This window comes from Sinocyclocheilus grahami, unplaced genomic scaffold (genome assembly GCF_001515645.1).
Source record: "Sinocyclocheilus grahami isolate Dianchi unplaced genomic scaffold, SAMN03320097.WGS_v1.1 scaffold1021.1, whole genome shotgun sequence".
In the NCBI taxonomy this organism is placed as follows: Eukaryota; Metazoa; Chordata; class Actinopteri; order Cypriniformes; family Cyprinidae; genus Sinocyclocheilus; species Sinocyclocheilus grahami.
The window spans coordinates 18,513-39,828 of record NW_015506200.1 but is presented as its reverse complement, the minus strand read 5'-3'; the positions used below and the strand labels follow the sequence as shown (position 1 = coordinate 39,828).

The window sequence follows — 21,316 nt, the reverse complement described above, 5'->3', positions numbered from 1 at the left end:
TAAAAAAAAATAGGTAAAAAAATAAAAAAAAAAGGGGGGGGGGGTAGTTGGATTTTTTTTTAACAACACTTCTAATTTTTTTAACAAATAAAAAATTAATTGAAATATAAAATATTACATAAATATCTCAATGTTTTATATTTATTAAACAATAAAATGAATGTATTATATTTAATATGAAATTAAATATTTTAAGACATTAAATATTTTTGAGATAAATATCTCATTCTTAACGTCATACACACATTTATTCAGTTTCACATTTAGTCCTGCGCTGTGTTAAAAACTGAAAGATAGAATTGTTCAGAATGGCAAGTTGGCAACACAGGTGTAATGCACACATACACACAAATGGTGTAAATGATGGGAGGGCTCATTTTTGGGTGGACTTTCTCTTTATTTAATGTAATTTATATTGTTCTCTGCCTTTACAAAAGGAACTGAATGCATGAACGTGAATTGACCGTACTAACAGAAGAACCACCCATGTACATCAGGCCCCAGGTGAGCTCTTCTTCTTGTATTTTACATGCAAACAATACTCTAGGGAACCTTTCACATTCTGTTCATTAACAGGTTGTCTGTGCAAATTTTTTTCAGTTTCTTTTAAATGTCATCACTTTGGTTAATTTTCTACTTAGAGAACTTTATTTTAGCTCTATCTGATCTCTCTCTGTCTCTGTCCCTCGCTCGCAGGCTGTAATCAGCAGTATTAGTGCACGTGTGATTGGACTTCTAATTTGGAAAAAGGCTGCTTCTGATGAGAGCACTGGGTCAGAAAGTAGGAACAGATGGCCTCGCTCACTCTCTCCTTCTTGGTTTTCTTCCCTCTCGCTCTTTGGCTCCTTCCTAGAAACCAGTACTAACTAAAAGTAGTGCTGCTACTAACTTAACATGTATCCGTAGTGTGACAGTAGCACAGCTGTTTTCAAAATAGCAATGCCAAGTACATACTACAGGACAGAAGCTCCAGCATCTGCATGTCAACATGTCTCATACACTGGAAGTGCACTGGCAATGACACTGTGCAAGTTAACTACATTCTGGGGCGTTTTGTCACAGACAAAAACTGAGGGTGACAAGCTTCTGTATGTGTGTGTGTGGTGTGAGTGAGTGTGAGTGAGAGAGTGTGTGTGAGTGAGTGAGTGTGAGTGAGAGAGAGAGAGAGTGTGAGGGAGAGAGTGTGTGTGAGTGTGAGTGTGTGTGTGTGTGTGTGTGTGTGTGTGTGTGTGTGTGTTTTTGTGACAAAGGAGGACATACATTTGTACAATGACAAGGGTGTGACATAGGTATTACAAGGAGAAGGTGACTTTTCAGGACATTACCCCATGTTCCCACTTTTCAAAACGCATATAAATCGCACAGAATGGAGTGCATTGAAAATCTGAAATAGCACAAAGTTTCCTGTGAGGGGTAGGTTTAGGGGTAGGGTTGGTGTAGGGCAATAGCACATACAGTTTGTACAGTATAAAAACCATTACGCCTATGGGATGTCCCCACTTTTCACAAAAACAAACCTGTGTGTGTGGCAGTGTAGCATGACAAAACCTTGCTTTTTTGTCACTCTGCTTTATGCACATGCAGCTTTACAGCCAAGCAATCTAACATGATAATCAAACACACCCTCCTGAAATTTTGGGAATCTGGTTTGTTTAAGCAAACTGGTTTGTCATGCACACTGTATAAATATATAGAGTCACCTCCAAAAGTCTGGAAATACCATAGACAAAATGGGATTTATAAAGGGGGACAATATCAGCATAAATCCTTGTCATTTTGTGATGACATTGCATTGAAAAGGAACAATACATAAAAACAATTATTAAATAAAAATGTATGAATACATAACATAAAATACTAGAGCTAGAACCATCTAAACACTGGTCTAATTGGTCTGTCTAACCCGACTTTCTAATTAAAATATGATGGACCAATAATCTTCAAAAAAGTTATCTGTTCTGACTGTGAAATGTATATAAAATGCGATTATGCTGCACAATTTTTATAACTGATGTTCAAAGATAGCTGCCAGTTATTTTAATACATTTATGCAATATAGTTGATATTATACATTTATGCAATACAGTTGAGTTTTTTGCATATACTAACCTTTAGAGATATACTGTATATGAGCAATATTACACAATTTGCTCATGCCGCATACCGATATACAGCCATAATGCACTGTTACGAGTGTGATATTGCGTTTATACAACAGCTTGATGGCATGAGTGTGTAAATAAAAAAAACAGACAATGACAAAGTGTCTTTAAAACCCTCTTTTGTGCAGAACTACTTCCTTCTGCCACAGATTCAAATCTCAGTTCGACAGTTTAACAGCTGAGCCCAAGCCTCTGATACTAATTCCAATATGTCACTTTAGAACTAGTAACGAAAGAACGTTGAGTTGCTTAACTGAAAGCTTATTGTATTACTGTATTAAAAGCGGTGTATTATTTTGAGTAGAGTATTATGAGAGAGAGATGGACTGAATGAGTGATTACCCGTATCTGATCCAGCATTCATTCTTCAGCTCAATCTCATATTCTCAAAAAAAGATTAGTTTGAATGTCCGCTGAGGAAAGCGATATCTTTGTCATAATATCTTTCATCTGTTATAAGTGATTTCCGATGACAGCGCTGCTCATTGCATTTGTTGGCTGCATCTTACTGTTGTTGAAAGTAAAAATAACTTCCTTGTTTACAACCCTGTTTCAGTCTCTTTCAATATAAAAGTCTTTACTGCTGACTCACTCATAAAAAAAGTATCTTGTCGCCATCTAAGGGTGGAACAATGTAACTAAAATCACATCACAAACACACACACACGTTTTTCAATATCAAATACTATAATTAAATACTACTGTTGTTTATATAAAATATTATTTATTGAATAAAAATATTAGCATTTGTTGGCTGCATCTTACTGTTGTTGAAAGTAAAAATAACTTCCTTGTTTACAACCCTGTTTCAGTCTCTTTCAATATAAAAGTCTTTACTGCTGGCTCACTCATAAAAAAAGTATCTTGTCGCCATCTAAGGGTGGAACAATGTAACTAAAATCACATCACAAACACACACACGTTTTTCAATATCAAATACTATAATTAAATACTACTGTTGTTTATATAAAATATTATTTATTGAATAATAATATATAATAAACAACAACAACAGCCATCATAAAACTTTTAAAGCAATTCAGTCAAAAGTACAAAGGCAGCGCTCTGATATACAAATAATAGATTAATGAGACCAAAGACTGCCCGTTAGATTTACAGAAAACAAATTATATCTCATGTTTAACCACTATAGAGACATCAGAGCAGCGGTAAATTCCAGAAGACCTGGCCGAGGTAAGTCTTCTCTCAGTGGGTTCATGAGCGCTGAACGGCCGCTGAGGCCCTGGAGCTCACATCTCCGAAAACATCAAAGCAAATTTTGAAATAAACTTTATCTTTATTAACAAACGGCATATTTGAAGTCTAAACAAGTACATTTTCACCTAAAAAAAAATCTTAGAACTACATTCTGTAACACAAAAACAGTTTTATTTTTAAATTATAGTGGATTTGGGCGTCCACCATGACACTTGCTGTGAGAAATACCGCAAGCGGAGTGATACAAACGGTTATCACTAGAATATCGCACTCCTGGAATAGGCTCTCAGCCAATCAGATTCGAGGACCAGAAAGAACTGTTGTATTTATATATATTTCCAAGATTCCAAAAATGAAGTAGTTGTAATTAAATTATATTACATTTTAAAATGTTCATAATCAGATTACAGTTACTTTTTTATGGATTACGTTATTACAAATTATTCACATTGCCAGTAAATTAATCATAATTTATTGATTCACATCTATTCTTGTTCCCCCTTTTAAATTTTCCTTTATAAATGAACCTACCACTTACAGTTTTGGAAAAACTCTGCTGTAATATAATTTTTAATGCATTAAATAATGTTGATAACAAAGAATGGAATTTTTTCCCTCTGTTTTTCTCTTTTTTTCTTTTAAGAAATTAAAACATTCAACAAGGGCACATTAAATTGATCAAAAGTGAATAAATTTATATTGTTACACATAATTACACTTCTTCTAATCAAACAACCCTGAATATATATAGACAGGAAAATTTCAGCACCCATAATGCACTGGGCACATTGCCGTCCAAGGCCGCTCCCAGTCTGCTCCTATTGGATAGGCCTTGACCAGAGTCAAATCCTGGGGAGTGAGGTTTTATTCTGACTGGTTTCCGTTAATACCTTTAGGTTTCTGTGTATAAATGTTATGATGGTAATTTTTCTCCAATGAAATGGTAAAATGCTCATGAAGTGACTCTCAGAGCAGCGTGCTACAGTATGAGTATTAGACGAAACCGTGCAGTTCATTCGCACAGAGAGATGTAGAACATGCAGACTTCATATCTAAAGACTCTTTTTGTGGATTAATATTCGGTTTAATATAATATATTGTGTTTTGTGTCATTCGGCAGACTTTTGCTAACAAATAAACATGAATTTCTCAGTCCAGGTAACACAAAGAAAGAGAAAAGTGCCTTTCACCTTTGTGTTTTTGTAGTGCTATCAGCCAATCAGTAGTCGTTTTCCTCATACTGACAGATTTATCACATGGCATATCTGGGTAAAGTGATTTCTACAGGCATTTTAGACCACCCTGATAGCTTCCCCAATTCTAATATCAACGTCCTGTTGTTTACTACAGCCAATTTCAGAAGCCTGTGTTACAATTACACATGGAGATGCCTGTCAGCGGTGACGAATGCCTTTCCTCAACAAAAGCATCTCTGCAGGGAATTAGGTGTAGACTTTTTAAAACAATTTTTAATCTTTTGCCCCCTCAGAAAATATCATTTTAAAGAGTCTATCCATCAAAACCAGAAAAGTCACAGACCTGTTGTGAAATAAGTTTACAGTTGTGCTCATTCACAAACGGAGACGTCCCGCAGGCAGTGGTTCACTTTTCCATCTTTTCCTTTTACACTCCGAAAACTGTTCTCAATTTTCGATTCTTCTGGCTTTTCAGGCGGAAGCGTCTATCAGACCTGAGGATTGACGGAGAGCCGCTGTGGCCCGAACACTCGGGGTCACTGATGGAGAAATTAAGGTGTCTAACACGACACAGGGTGAAGCATTCGTCTTAGCGAGTTCAGAAAAGGCATCACCATAGTCTCAAAACTATTGAGCACAATGCATTTTGGGAGAGAAATGTAAAGCTTTTCCTAATGAGTCAGGAATATGTACAGTATGCCATCCTGATGGGAATAGGAACATAATGTTTATCATTAGTATGGAATGTATTTTTAATGAACAGACATGTGAATAATGCAAACAAAGGAGGATTCTACAATATATACCTGTGTTTGTTTGTTTTCTTTTGAATATTTAATTACCCAAAGCACATTTTCAAATGCTCAAAGTAGGGCAGTACATTAATGGAGTTTTCTGAGCACTAATATTATCGCTTACGCTTAAGGTTAGGGATTTGAACAAAGTTTAATGCTAAATATTAATCGTTGGCACATAACTCATGTGACTCAAGTGATCAGACTTGCAATGTTATTCAGAAGTAAATCTCTGTTCTTTCTTTCTTCAAATAAATCGTAGATAAATAAGATGAGCAAAAAGTCTTCTAGAAATGTAATTTCGAACCAACTATCTGTTCCTTCTGTGTCTGTTCCAGATGGAGCAACATCAACAGATGCAGTTTTGCGAAGTACTGATGAAGGTTTTAAGATGACTTTTGATAGGCGGGACATCCATATGGCTGTAATTCCACAGCTGACTGATTCCATTCTGATCAGTCAAATCACTGATCTATCTCTTCCTCCTTTGCTCTTCTACTCTACGAAAGGAACACACGTAACAGCAAAGTCCTTAAAAACAAACAAAGATGTGGTTTTATCCCTTCTTGGGGATAACGTGTGGAAAATATCATTATTTCTAACTTTCAAATTGGCCATGTTCATGACTAGATACAATGGCCACTTCTTCTGAGCTCAGTTCAGTTATTTACAACCACATCCCACTTCTAATCAATTCTCTATGAATAAAATCAATTTCAGGCCAACATTGTTATGGTTTGTCATGATGTGAAAATGTCAGAAGTGTGTATTAATGCTGGTGAAATGTAATTTTTCGCAATACAAATTTTAGTACCACAGCAAAAACTAATAATACATATTTTAGTACCACAGCAAAAACTAATATGATATTGAACACAATTCTTAATTTAAAAAGTTAAATATTATTTAAATAAATTAGCTGTTTAATTAATTGAGACATTTTTTGAAGGAAACATCATTGATAAAATAAAAATAAACCATATTTTATAAAATAAAATATTCAAGTGTTTACAAATAGAACAAATAAAAACAATAAAAGACAGATTATAATGTAAATTGATCTTCACATTATATCTAACAGCATTGCCAAGTATTGAAGTAAATTATATTAAAACAAATAAATCAAATAAAAAAAAAATTGTTTTAAATAAAATAAAATATTCAAGTGCTTCTCAAATTACAAATAAACACAATAGAACAGATTATAATGTAAACTGATCCTTATATTACAAATCTAACAGAATTGCCAAGTATTGAATTAAAAATAACATCAAATAAAATATTTCTAAATTAATACAACATCCCTTTAAAAAATAGAACAAATAAAATGAAAGAACACAGACTTACCCAGTATTGAAGTAAACATTCACTGTAAACATTAAATGATCAGTAAGTCATGGCAACTTTTTTTTATAAGTTATATGAAATTCAACTTGATCTTTTAAGTCAGGTTAAATGTAATTTAATTTGAAATGACTACAACTAAGTTGATTATACTTAGAAATTTAAGACAGCAAATTCATTTTTTAAGCTGAATTTTTTTACAGTGTTCAGAAAACCGATAAAAAACAATAAAAATGTAAACAGTTCATCAGGTATCTAACTGAATAATTAAATTATCTAAAGCATTCATTCAGAAGCTGGAGAAAAACCTGATTTGTTACCAAATAAACAGGCTTACCCAGCATAACCAGGCTGTTGTTTTCAACTGCCTAGTTATCTATCCTCTCAGCATGCTGCAACTGATTAAGGCAAATTTCACGTTAGGACTCCTAACCAGGAAGCCGATCTGACAAATATTGTTTTCCATTATAATTAAGTTGACTTCAGATTTCACACAGCGACTATGTGCCAGTGCTTTTGTTTCTCAGCCGGAAAACCGGCCATCTCGCTCCGTTTGAAATGACACATCCTTTCAACACTTCAGAAGGAAAACAACAAAGGTAGTACGTCTAAACACCCTCACGCTCGACAGAGAGCTGCTGCGGGGAGTCTGCGAGCGACACGACGCGTGCATTTAAAACAACGTTCTGGTTCAGCTTATCATCTGAAGCAGAGAAATCCTTGAGAACTCATTTCATGATCTTTCCTCTGCTGCTTGTAGGAAACGGTCATTAGATCGCCACTATTTGTCTGATATCCGGCTGCTTTTAGTTGCAGGACTACTTCAGTGAGCTGTAATGGATTGTTGATGGTGTTCAGAGACTGAGATAAATTCCCCGCTGTACGACATGCGTCTGTCTGTTCTCCTCACACTTCAATTATTTTGGGAGACTGTCTGTCTGACGGATCAGTTTATGCCAGCACTTCGTGTTCTCCTCGGCCTGAGGTGAGCGCAGACCTGAAGATACATGAACACAAGCGCTGTCGCTCCCTGGAGGACGAGGTGGCACAAACGGCCACGCGGCGTCAAAGCCGGACGGTCCCTGAGGTGTGTTTGCGCACTTGTTTGCTGGAGGGATGGAAAGACCTGCAAAGCTATTTTTGGACGAGGGAAAGCACAGCTGAACTACTACTGTATGTGGAGCACAGTTCAGTTAGTATCACTTGAGTTAGTTAGTAGCAGTGATGAGATGGGGATGAATGTTCACAAGTGTTCAAAGGGGTTTTAATGGTACAGACCACTGACAGTCTCATGTTCAATTTGAGGAAAAAAAATAAAAACAAAACCCCAAGTCCTAGTCTGTAACACCCACTTTTCACAAGCCAATCAATACTCAATGGATAAAACTAAATCCCGGCCTACGCTGTTCCAAAACGACTGATCAGACCAAGAAAAAAATTTAATCAAATAAAATTGCAGAATTTCTATACATTTCTATACTAATGCCAGTAAAATATACACTATACTACAGTATTGAACACTACTTTATTTACAAAGTTTAAAAAAAGTAAGTTAAATCTTAATTAAATTAGTAACGTTAACAGAAACTTTTTGAAGGATACATCACTAAATAAATAAATAAATCTTAGTAAAAGTAAAATAAATTGTGACCCTGGAACACAAAACCAGTCATAAGGGTCAATTTCTCAAAATTGAGATGTATACATCATACATGTCTAACCAGCTGAATAAATAAGCTTTCCATTGATGTATGGTTTGTTAGAATAGGACAATATTTGGCTGAGATACAACTATTTGAAAATCTGGAATCTGAAGGTGCAAAAAAATCGAAATATTGAGAAAATCGCCTTTAAAGTTGTCCAAATGAAGTTCTTAGCAATGCATATTACTAATCAAAAATTACGTTTTAATATATTTACAGTAGGAAATTTACTAAATATCTTCATGGAACATGATCTTTACTTAATATCCTAATATTAAAATTAATATTATTAGAAAAATCGGTCATTTTGACCCATACAATGTTTTTTGGCTATTGCTAAAAATATACCCCAGCAACTTGGTTTGGTGCTCCAGGGTCCCAATTAAAAATGTAAGACATAAAAATTATACAAGACAAAAAGTAAATAGAAGTTTTTCAAATAAAAACAAAAATTAAAGAAAGTAAAATTAAATACAAAAAAAATGATAGAAGACAGAAAAAAAGTAAACAGTTTTTTTTTTTTTACAGGTAAATTAAATTAAATAAATGTGTCATAAAAATGCATGTGTCCTTTATGTGTTTAATTAAACATGGCTTTAAGAAATAGAACAAATAGAACAACAACAAGTAAAATCATAATTTAATCAACTGCCTGTGGATAAAGTCCATCCTCGATTTTCACATTTCATATAAATATCTCACTATCAAAATTAAACTATGGACTAGTTTCACTCTGTATAACACCAGCACACTTGTGTGTGTGTGTGTGTGTGTGTGTGTGTGTGTGTGTGTGTGTGTGTTGACCTGTTGTATTGTTTTTCTATGTGAAACGCATGTTGAAACAGAATTTCCCCAAGGGGATAATAAAAGGTACTACTCCTACCAGAGTACTAGTTAAAACCCTGCATCAGGTTTATACTGTATAATCGAAATAACTCATATTTCTATAATACAGAAATAAACGACAACAATTTAACTTAAAAGTTGTATTTTTGCACATTTAGCATCTACCGAATTACTATTAGAAAGAACCATCGTAGATGAATTACAGAGAGTTTCTCTTGACATTTGATGTAAAGACAGCTGAGAAGTGAACCTACTGGGAGTATTTATGAATCATAAAAAAGTATTTGTGCAAATAACATTTCTGGAAACAGTCTTCTTGATAAGGAAATGTTTCAATTAATAAGTTGATAAAAAATGGCACTTGTATAACACATAGAGTAACTTTAGTTAATGCCCACTTTAAACCAAAATAATAAAATGGCTACTATTTGGTAATAATGGTCACTGGCTCCTGATCGTCCCTCAAATAACTGATCCCGCCAAGCTCTCTGATAATTAATGTGTCCGTCTGTTTCTAAAAGATACTCCTCAAAGTCACAGAGAGATCATCTTTACACTCTTTCGCGGGCCTGCGGTGTCTCTGCGGGGGGCAGACATCTGCATTGCTTATATAAATTCATAAACAAGCCTCTTCATTTAATTTCTTTTAAACTTCACTTCTCACTCACAGTTTCCAAACATAAGCCCGATTCATGTTTGCATTCAGCACATCAGACAAAATCATTTGACTAAATCAGTAAATCCTTCACAGCAATGCATGATTTCTCATATAGCATTATATCAGGATAAGTCACGACATGAGTCTTTCTCAGATGAACAACGATATGTCTTTGACTGTCATAGATAGACATATTAATCCATATAAAAGGCTTTAGTGTTGGGCTGCCATTCATCGGAAGCACTGAGGTGAATCTATACACTCTGATAGCATTTAATGGAAATAAGTCCAGTACAATAGAGCAGATACTAAACGATCGCTCGCTGATAGAACGAAACGTCTGCGTGTGACAGTTTCAGCCGTACCCCGTGAAATGACAAGACACGCTCGACTGAAAATGGCCAATGCATTTCAAAACCACTGATATGACATTATGACACTATACGCTTCTCAATAAAACGTCTAAAAATAAACGAAAAAGAGATTATTTCTTTCATCACCGAACTATAACTTGATTTTCCACAAGTCTAAGGCCTCGGAAAAGCGTGTTGTTTAAGTAAACAGGTGATTATTTAACATACGTTTGCTTGTGAGAAATATCAAGCCTTGCTCAGACCTCTATTAAACCTTTAGAGCGCAAGCTACATAATTTCTCCAATAATCTGGGCCGCAGCCTAAAAAACTTGTTGTATGCTGATGCAACGGGTTGAAAGAGATATTAAATAAATCTTTTTCCTCAGAATGAGCTCCGTTTGCTGCTCTTCTCTCCTTCAAATAATCTTTATTAATTTTTCTACCTTCTGTAGCATCTGCGCTTGCTTTAAATGATGAATTTATTCGTCACTTTTTAATGTGATGAATGTGCGAGTGCGAAGCATCGATATTGCGGCGCGCGTGTTGGTTGTGGAGATCTCACTGCAGACTTGCACCACGTTCACCCCATCACTGAATTAGGTTAAACCTTTGATTTATGTGCAGATTATGAGGTTTAAAATACATTTCCACCATGAAAAGAGAGGGAGAAATCCATCACCGAGGATCAGAGAGAGTTTCAGGAACGCTGTATCACACTGTTTGGCGTCGTGACGCAGAGCGAGGTGGAACACAGAAGAATCTTCCAGACTCAAAATATTCCCCAATTCAATCTCAGACAGCAGAGAGCACCTGAAGAGCCCCCCAAAAAAGACTCAATAGGACTTGATGTCACAATAAATCCGCATTTAAACTCAAATCTTGTTTCATGCATCTGCAAATCTTTATAAGCGTGTCAATGACGTCAAAGATTATGAAAAGAAAAGAAAAATGTACTTAGAAATTAGTTCTTAGAAGTTAAATATTTGTATTCATGTTGATCTCATACAGTTATGAAACACTTTTGAAATTAAGAACTCAAAAAATGACATTGTAAATGTTAAAAAGTAAAAAGTAACAGAATATTCTCATTTTAAACAAGTCATTTTTGATGTTTTCTTGAGGTCATACTATATATATATATATATATATATATGTGTGTGTGTGTGTGTGTGTGTGTGTGTGTGTGTGTGTGTGAGACATTTTTAAGAAAAGTAACCTTAACATACATATATTTACAACATAATTTTTTTCCCACCATGGCAAAATAGTATGACCTTAAGAAAACATCATAAAATCATTTCAAAATAATATTTATAATGTGTGTGTGTGTGTGTGTGTGTGTGTGTGTGTGTGTGTGTGTGTGTGAGAGACATTTTTAAGAAAAGTAACCTTAACACTATCATGAGCTCCTATATATTACAATAATAATATTTTAATAATAATAACATTTTATGTAGATGTTTAACAATATTGTAAAAGTGTTGTATTAATAAATATGAATATTATATACACAAATGAATTGTATATATTGTGTATTGTATTTGTATTGATATATATTAAAATTGTAACATGTTAAAATATTAAAATAGTATATTAAAATTATATCTATATATCTAAATGTGTGTGTGTGTGTGTATTATTGTTATATTTTATAAATGTATAAAATAATATAAAACATAAAATAAACCCCATGAAAAGGAAACCTATCTGTTTCTCTCTCTCTCTTTTAAAGAATTTCAGCCTTTTCAAACTTTTCTCTTAATTAGCAATACATCTCTTCATCTCTCTACATTTTTTATTAATTAAATATAAGAATGAATTTCATACAATAAATGTAATACAGTAAATACAATAAAACATGTACACTATTATTTTATGTATGTTCTTATTGTAAGTCGATGTACATAAAAAATGCATTCTTAAAGTTTTCAATAATTTTTAAAAATCTATATAAAACTGCGTAACAATGAGATTCTGCACAATTCTGGCAAAAACAAAACTTTAAAAGGTGTCATGTTCAGATAAAGCCTAATCCGGTCTGGCACAATTAATGGCGACTCTCGGTTTAATAAATGTTTGGGACTACACCTAATCCAATTATTTCAAACCAGATTAGCTCCTTCATCAAAGAGCGGGCTGATCTCTAGTTTGAGGAAGCGTCTCTGCGAGGTGAAGAATCACTGTTAGAGGGCTCCTGCAGCACAAGCACACAGTGGAGTTTGGGCTCTCCATCACGCAGAGAGGCTGAGGTGCATCTGGTCAGCGTGACAGAAACGGGTCCTCCGGCTGGAGCAGTAGATTGTCACGGCACAAGCACTGCCATAAAGTTCAACACGGGCATTCGTTTATGTCTGCTGTGGGCTACTCCATTTTCCACCACGCCGAAACGCCATCTATCTCCTTTCGTTCTAGCGCTCTCACACTCTCTATCGCCTTCCCTTCCTCCTAAAAAACAGCAGCAAGTGGCTCTTTCTTTCTCCCTGTCAGGCATCCGGTCTGTTCATCTCTTTCAGTCTTGTACTACAGCTGGCAGAGAGCAAACTGCACAGACTGACACATCATTTCATTTTAGGGTCGGGAACAAATGCAAAATACATTCAGCAACATCAAATAACGTATGCTATTTCTGTGAATCGAGTCTCCGAACTGGAGTCTTCTCATTGTTTAGCAATCTGAAGCCCTGGCTGCACTAAACACAAGTGCCTGTATTGATTTCGAAATCCTTGTAACACAAGTTCAGTACTGCAAACTCACATCTGCAAACCCAGACAGTCAACAGTGCTGTCTGATAAAGATGCTCTATCGTTTGATGGTGCACAGATAACATTGTGCCTCAAACAAACATTTCAGCAAAGCAAGATCCTGAATGGCTGGTGAACTTAGTTAAATATATACTGTAATTTCTCAGCTGTAACCAAATAATGTACGTACAAGTCGTGCAAAGCGAACTAACATAAACTGAACAAAATTATAAACACAACATGAAAAATGGGGGCAAAAACAAAAGTGTTGCGTTTATAATTTGGTCAGTGTACATTACCAGTCGTACATTACCAGTCGTTTGCGCCCCTTTGAGTAAACTTTGGTTTCTCATGAACTTAAACTATGCTTAAACGCTTGTCTTTACAAATGTTGTGGAATAGCATAAACTGCCTATTCTGTACAAATATAACATGTAAAAGGTTGGGGTAAATATTCAAGGAAAAGCAGCCAAACAGTACTCCATTTAGATGTTTCTATTTGAATAGTGTTAAAAAAGGGTTACACTTTATTTTAAGCTGTCCTTGTTACAGTGTTGAGTACATTTCAGTACTTAGTAACACTAATTGCACTTACTATATTGGTTAGGGTTACTTGCATGTAATTGTGCATCATTTATTGTTATTATAATAGTAAGTATGTAACATGCGTAATAAGGACACCTTAAAATAAAATGTTACCTAAAAAGCATCCCAGAATCCCAGAGCATGGAAGTTGAGAAAACGTACAGAATAAAAGGCAATCTAGAAAAAAAAATAAGATCATAAGAGAATCTTTATAATTTTGACATGTTTTAGTCACTGAATAACTCCCATAACTCCATGCTTTATTTATTGCATTCAAAATATTACAAATAACAAATGATAGTAGATGTGCCCAAATTTATGCCAAATAGTAATGTGACCATGTCACTTTTGTACATATAAATATAGATTTTCTTTTACTCAATTCAATACTATTTCTCTTTTTTATATATTATGTTAAAATATATCTTCTTTTCAAGATCTACACTTCTATTCAAAAGCATGGGATTGGTTAGATTATTATTTTTTAATAAAAACATTAAATATATGCTCACCAAGGCTGCATTTACATAATCAAAAATACGGTAAAAACAATAATATTTTTAAATAATATTACAATTTAAAATAACTCTTTTCTATTATTTATAAAATATTGTAATGTATTCCTGTGATGCAAAGCTGAATTTTCAGCATCATTACTCCAGTCTTCAGTGTCACATGATCCTTCAGAAGTCATTCTAATATGCTGATTTGCTGCTCAAGAAACATTTGTAATTATTATTATTAATGTTAAAACAGTAGTGCTATTTTTTTTTGCAGAAACCATGATACTTTTTAAAAAAATGAAATCGTTTTTTAAAATTACATATTGAATAAAAGCATTAATTTACAGCATTAAAATTACTATCCCCAAACTTTGGAGCAACCAAAACCAAAGCTGAGTAAGATGATTATATGCAGTGTAAATCTTTACAGGAGCTCAGTGTCCCTCTTGTTCTCCTCTAGGAACTGAACCCACAGCCTTTTGTGTTATCAGTCAGATGCTAAAGCACTACAGCCTCCCTTGAAAAGCCTAGTGTCTCTCACCCACTGCCGAATTCCCACTTATCAAAGTCACAAACGGACCGCAATCAATATCAGATTCCCAAGACGGCGAGAGCCACATGCAGGTTTTCGGCTCTGCTTTTTCTCAACGCCGAGGACAGACATGTAAGAAATCACAATGCATCTCACACACTGCATTCCTATCATTTTATCAACACAAGACGCTCGGTAAAAAAACGCTAACCAGATCAGAGCAAATGCATCCTGCAAAAGCAAGGCAGTGCGAGGCCTCAAAACAGCAGGACACATCGGGGAAATTGTGCGTAACCCAGCTGAAATCGTGCATGAACCCTGTGATGCTGAGACCCCAATTACAGAGCAGGACTGCCGTCTCTTTCCTCGACCTCCCGCATGGATATAAAGAGACGAAAGGGATTTGACAGTCTTGTTCTGGAATTATTGTTTCCTTCATGGGAAGATAAGGATTTGCTTTGGGATCTTTTTTTTCCCACTGTCACACTTCAACAGTCACTTTTCTTCCCTCTTTTAAAGGCGTCGAAGCTTTGATGTAACTTACATGCAGAAATGCAAGCGTGTAGAATTTAGATCGCATACTGCACAAGTACAAAATATAAAGTAGAATGTTCTGTTGAATGCTGGAAAATCATCAGTTTTGTTTGTTGCACTTGAAGACTTTTCCCTTAAGTGGATCATACTTAAATCAGAAAACAAAGCACTATACACAATTTGTTGTTTTTTTTGTTTTTTACAAAATTCTCAGATTTTACAAACATAATACATCAATTATGATTTTATGAATTAAACACTGTTTTAATGTATAACAAATAAATAACCATGACTTTAACTTATGAAATGTGATATTTACTATAATCTATCCAGGGTTATTATAGTTAACTAAAACAGAAACTAAAACTAAATTTATTAAAAACATTTTCATTACTTAAAATAAAATAAAATAAATACTATATATATATATATATATATATATATATAAATTTCAACTAGTTTCATACACAAACACTAAAACTACTAAAACGATGTTAAAAACACAACAAACCAAATCCTTAACTAAAATTATACTGAAAACAGAAAATATGAACAGATTCAATATATTAATACAAATGATAATAGTATCTCAATGCTGTTAAAATATCGTAATAGTACTATTCTAAATGATGTCCCAAACTTGTGAGCACTTCTTCTGTTTATGTGTCTCTTTATGATGAACCGCTTGTTATATTCCTCATTTGTAAGTTGTTTTGGATAAAAGAGTCTGCTAAATGAAAAATGTAAATGAATCTGTTCTGTTCTTCATATTATGCTCATAATTGGACAAAGTTCCATCCAAAGTAAATTCAGTTCATTTCTAAGAGTAGGAGTTCGAAAGGGGAGCTCATATACACTGAAAAAAGTAAACAATTAAATTAAACATGTAATATTGAAATAATCTTTTATTAAGATTCCAATCATCTTTTGTACAGTTGTACTGTCAAACTCTTTATAGAGCATTAAGATGACTACATCATGTAACAGGATGAATGAAGTAATAATATCATTTTATAAGAGGAAGAGACAGTACAACTTGTTTAGGATGAACTTTGAATGTTCTTTAGCGCATTTAAGAGAAGATTCTTACTAAAGCAATTCAAATACGGACCTACATCTGCAAACCCCTAGCAACCCCAAAAGGCTGATGTTCAATGCTCGAGAGTGCTGTAAAATCATCAGAGCGGAGCAGAGCATTGATATTTGACAAAACAACATTCATGCTAATCTTTTCTAATCAGAAAGGTGCCAATCATGTAGGGAAAAAAGCCAATCTTCAAACAAGATTTCATTAATTTATCACCATGCAAAGGGTCTTTGAGAAACTGTCTGACTAAAATTGATTTGGTTTCTAATATGGATTGCACAGATCCACTGATAAGTATTCCGATGATGTTCTAGATTAAGGGCCAATCTAGAAAATTACACAGCGGAGAACTAAACTCTAGACAAGAAGGCACTTAACAAAACTTTTTTGTCTCTCAATAATGTTTTTCCTTGCACTTGTCCTTCAGTCAACAGAAATGTGAAATTAATTGGGTATATCTTACTCTGTTAATGTCTTTCAGCATAGAAAGAAAGAAAGAAAGGAAGAAAGAAAGAAAGAACTGGGTCAATTTATCAATCAAACTCCTGATCTAAGCTGAAACTATAAAATTATCCAAGTTATAAGTATGTTTGAAAAAAGATTTAATTACAATTTTGAAAGAAAGAAAGAAAGAAAGAAAGAAAGAAAGAAAGAAAGAAAGAAAGAAAGAAAGAAAGAAAGAAAGAAAGAAAGAAAGAAAGAAAGAAAGAAAGAAAGAAAGAAAGAAAGAAAGAAAGAAAGAAAGAAAGAAAGAAAGAAAGAAAGAAAGAAAGAAAGAAAGAAAGAAAGAAAGAAAGAAAGAAAGAAAGAAAGAACTGGGTCAATTTATCAATCAAACTCCTGATCTAAGCTGAAACTATAAAATTATCCAAGTTATAAGTATGTTTGAAAAAAGATTTAATTACAAATTGTCTTATTATTATTGTGCTCCTTCTTCATAATCACTCCTCTCCCTCTCTTTGTTAGTGCATTTGATGTCAACATTTTCTAATGTCCTTTTAAATAATGACAAAACATGCATTGAGTTTTAGCGTCTCGGGCAAAACCATTCATCTTTAACACAAGAATACGCACAACAATCGTCACGACAGAGAAAAATCACTTGGATGCTTTATGCCCTGCACAACTCCAGCTTAATTTTGCACTCGCACAAAAGCTACAGTACTTTATAGGGCAGGTAAAAATGCTTTACAAAGGACTTTTGTGCAGGTTAATGGAACAATTCGGCAAAACACCAAATGCATCAGTAGTAATGCACCGAACAGCATAGCATTAAAGAACACAGTTACTTTGAATTTCAAACATGTGTCTCATCAATTGAGAGCTCAAAATAGGTGCCTTGTTTTCTTTTGTCACTGCAACTCGTTCAGACCAAATTTCGGCAGAGAAGTCTTTGAAAGCATCGGGTGTTAAATTAAAGGTGAAATTGAAAGGTTTATTTGTTTTTATACTGCATAAGGGAGACCGGGGCTAGTTGTCACACGTCTTACGTCAGTGGATATTTCTCAAGGAGGGTTTGTTTCTGAAAGCCAGTTCCTGTAAAGACACAAACCTTAAAGTATTGATATTAAATATCATTTATGCATTGGATTTGCATCTCAAAAACTGTGAGATAAAGCCACTGTGAGAAATTTCCTGTGTGACAACTAGCCCCGGTCTCCTCCATTCTCTCGTCTGGAGTGGTTTTCAGACTGCCTCTCGAGCTCTCTCTCACCTCAGCGGTCTTTACGCTGTATTGAACCGTTTGTGACAGTGACTGGAGAGGCAGAAATATCACGCGAACCGTGTGTTCACTTAGTGTGTCTGAGCGGAACATCCGTGTCAAGCTGCAGCCTCCGCCACACGCAAACCCTCTCCCTGAGATCAAAAACATGCTATGGCTGGAAACAGGGGAAAACAGTCACGTATCCAGAGGCTGGATAAGGTCACGAGGTCAAAACTGTTTCCTGTCCTCATAGTAAACAAATATGATATGACAATAAAACAGAAATCAACCATTGACGACTGCAATATTCCACAGCCTGGGTTTTCAGTAATGCTACACAGTAATGCTGCGAGTCTGTGGACTGATATTTAAAACATAGTAATTTCTTTGAAAAAAGAAAAAAAAGTCTTCAACAACATCTATTTACTGATCGCAACAAAATGTTGACAGTTATCTAGAGATGTACAACTGTTTATGAATCTGAATCAGAGACGTTAAGGTCTTTTGTTGTATTCTACAAAGAATAGAATAGAATAGAATAGAATACATAGGATGAATTCATAATATATTTGTAATATATTTTAATTTATAATATTTTTCATAATAAACTAAATGAATTAAATATTAAATAAAGAATTATTAACAGCAACTAAAACACTTTATGTATTACTTTAACTAATTTAGAGATGTACAAATCTTTGTGAATCTGAATCTTTAGTAAACAGAAAATTAATAGAACAGAACAGAATAGAATAGAATAGAACAGAACAGACGGATTAATAATATTAATTTATAACATATTTGAGATATATTTTAATATATAATATATTGTATTTCATAATAAACTAAATAACTATGTAAAGAAATTAAATAAAGAATTATTGACATCAACTAAAACAGTTTATGTATTATTAAACTTATTTATAGAAATATCTATTTTAAGTAAAAGATGAATTTGTTGTTCATAAATCTGATTCAAAGACAGGATTGAATATAATTATATTATATTATTATTATATATATAATTACATATAAAACATTAAATTAGTAAATATACATATATTCAAAATATATAATTTGTAATATATTATATTTTATAATAAATGAGATTAATTAAATAAGTAAATGTAAATATGTACATAGGATCCTGTCAATATGTTGATAATGAATGTTTTAGTGTCTATCCAAATGTACGAAAAGATAAATGCACATTTTATGAACAAACACCTTCAATTATGCATGGGATTAGCATGCTGACATAATCAGACTGTAAAGTCATTGTTAAATCATCTTAAATGTAAATGTTATTAGTCTAGAGCAGAGGTTATCAACCTTTTCTCCACCAGACTATTTCATCCTTTATTTCGGACAGAGCCGGACAAGAGCACACAGGATACTGCCAACTTAACAAGACAACAATGCACAGCGTGTGTGTGTGTGTGTGTGTGTGTGTGTAAAACAACAACTCAAGCGATGATCTGATGTTAGATATGATGCGCTGTACATCAATACATCTAATATATTTCCCGACAGTGCTCTTTTTGGCAATTGAATGCTCAAAAATATAGGATCACTGCTAAAAAGAATCTCATGTAGTGTGTGATATGATGGTAGACTTCTATCAGCAACCCTAACAAGAATCAGAAAAGCTCTCTTTGTGTATGCTATCGCACCGATGAGCCCAGCAGAACTCAGAAAAAGTGACGGCATCAGTTCAAGCACAATGACAGATCCGAACAGGCGGCGTGTTCCCTCTTTCACAGCAACAGATCAGCCCACACACACTCACATCTAAATGATTATATATGATTTACAAGGACTTTCCATGAGCAGAATCGTTTTGTTGTTGTTGTTTAACGCACACATGCACGTCTCTCTCAAATAAAGTTTTCTTGGCTTTTGCACTGATGCATACAAATTCTTAATCACCAAGTATCACTAAGAAGAGACCGGGGCTAGTTGTCACACTTTAAATATTTCTCAAAGAAGGTTTATTTTTGAAAGTCAATATTTTTTAAACATAAAAAGCTATTTACACCATTATTGGGCAGTTTACTGAACACAGATTTGCCTTTAGTGATAGCGGGGCACGTTGTCACGCTATATAGTCACAATGGAAATCTACCTTTAAACAGCCTATTATAGGCTTTCCAGTGGAATTCAATCCAAATTATGCAAAACTAGAAAACATAGTATACGAAAACATTAAACTATTGCAACATTTAAACAACTTGGTACAACCTGCCCCAATTAGATACTTATGAAATATAGCCTTGTCCTAAAAAGCATAATTCAAATCTATGTTCATTATATAGCTGGCTTTTATCTAAATGTACGTCACTCTTGGTTTACTGCATTTATCTAACAGCTGTAACAAAAATATGATAATAAAGGAATATTAGTTTGGAGGACAGAATAAAAACTGTTAAAATTCAAGATCTTCTGCTAGATAAAACACATTTGATTAACTTCACACTGAAAATCATATAGTTAGCTTGTGACAACTTCCCCCTGTGACAACTAGCCCCGATCTCCCTATATATCACCCTGTCATCTGAAAGCAAGACAACAAAATTCCCATCCATATGATGCACATTCACACACACACATCCACACTTACCTTCATTGTTAGACGTTCCTCTGGAGCCCAGGACCTGCATTGATATAGTCCACACTAAGAGGGGCAGCAGCCCTGGATCTGATGCCATCGTGCAAATGTGGACCCGGCGCACTGGGAGAAAGCTCTCTCTCTCTCTCTCGCTCGCTCTCCCCTCTCCCTCCCTCTCTCGTTCTCTGCCAGTGTAGAATCGGAACAGTAGTCTCTATCAGGAACTGCTTTCAAAACTGCCTGCCTGCACTTGGGCACATGCAACACCACCAGGCGCAGCATGGGGGCGTGTCCAGCACTGCCTGTCAAAGAGAGCAGCCAATCAGAAGGCAGGTTTTGGAATATGCACATCCCTAGCTTTACATCCAGTATACCTCTTATCTCTGGCCACATTCCTATGCATATATTAATTGATAAATATTTTTTTTACATTTATTTTATTTGTTCAGAAACTTTGATTGCTTTCAGATTTGAATAAGAAAAAAATATTTTCTTTTACAGAAAATTACAGGATTTTTTTTTTTTTTGTAATTGTCAAAAAATTTAATGATGAAAAATTATATAAACATAAAAAAACTTTTAAGGAAAATATTCCAATCAGATAACAAGAGAACACAAACTGATTTCTGCAGCCTAATGCAGTCGAGTTTCTTCAATCATATTAAATATCTATGATAACAATTAATTTCATTTAATTAATGAACTAATTAAATTAAATTTGGATTACAAAACAAAACATTTCAATA

General features: G+C 34.2%; 1 protein-coding gene across 2 annotated transcripts in view; it reads right to left on the bottom strand.

Moving 5' to 3' along the window:
- LOC107565732 (ephrin type-A receptor 8-like) overlaps window positions 1-20,740 on the bottom strand; it is a 96,530-nt gene extending 75,790 nt beyond the window's left edge. For both annotated transcript variants that reach the window (XM_016251000.1, XM_016251001.1), the window contains exon 1: window positions 20,583-20,740. In XM_016251000.1, the coding sequence (XP_016106486.1) occupies window positions 20,583-20,670 (88 nt within the window). In that variant the 5' untranslated portion in view covers window positions 20,671-20,740. The remainder of the gene's footprint in view (window positions 1-20,582) is intronic.
- Window positions 20,741-21,316: the final 576 nt, after the last annotated feature.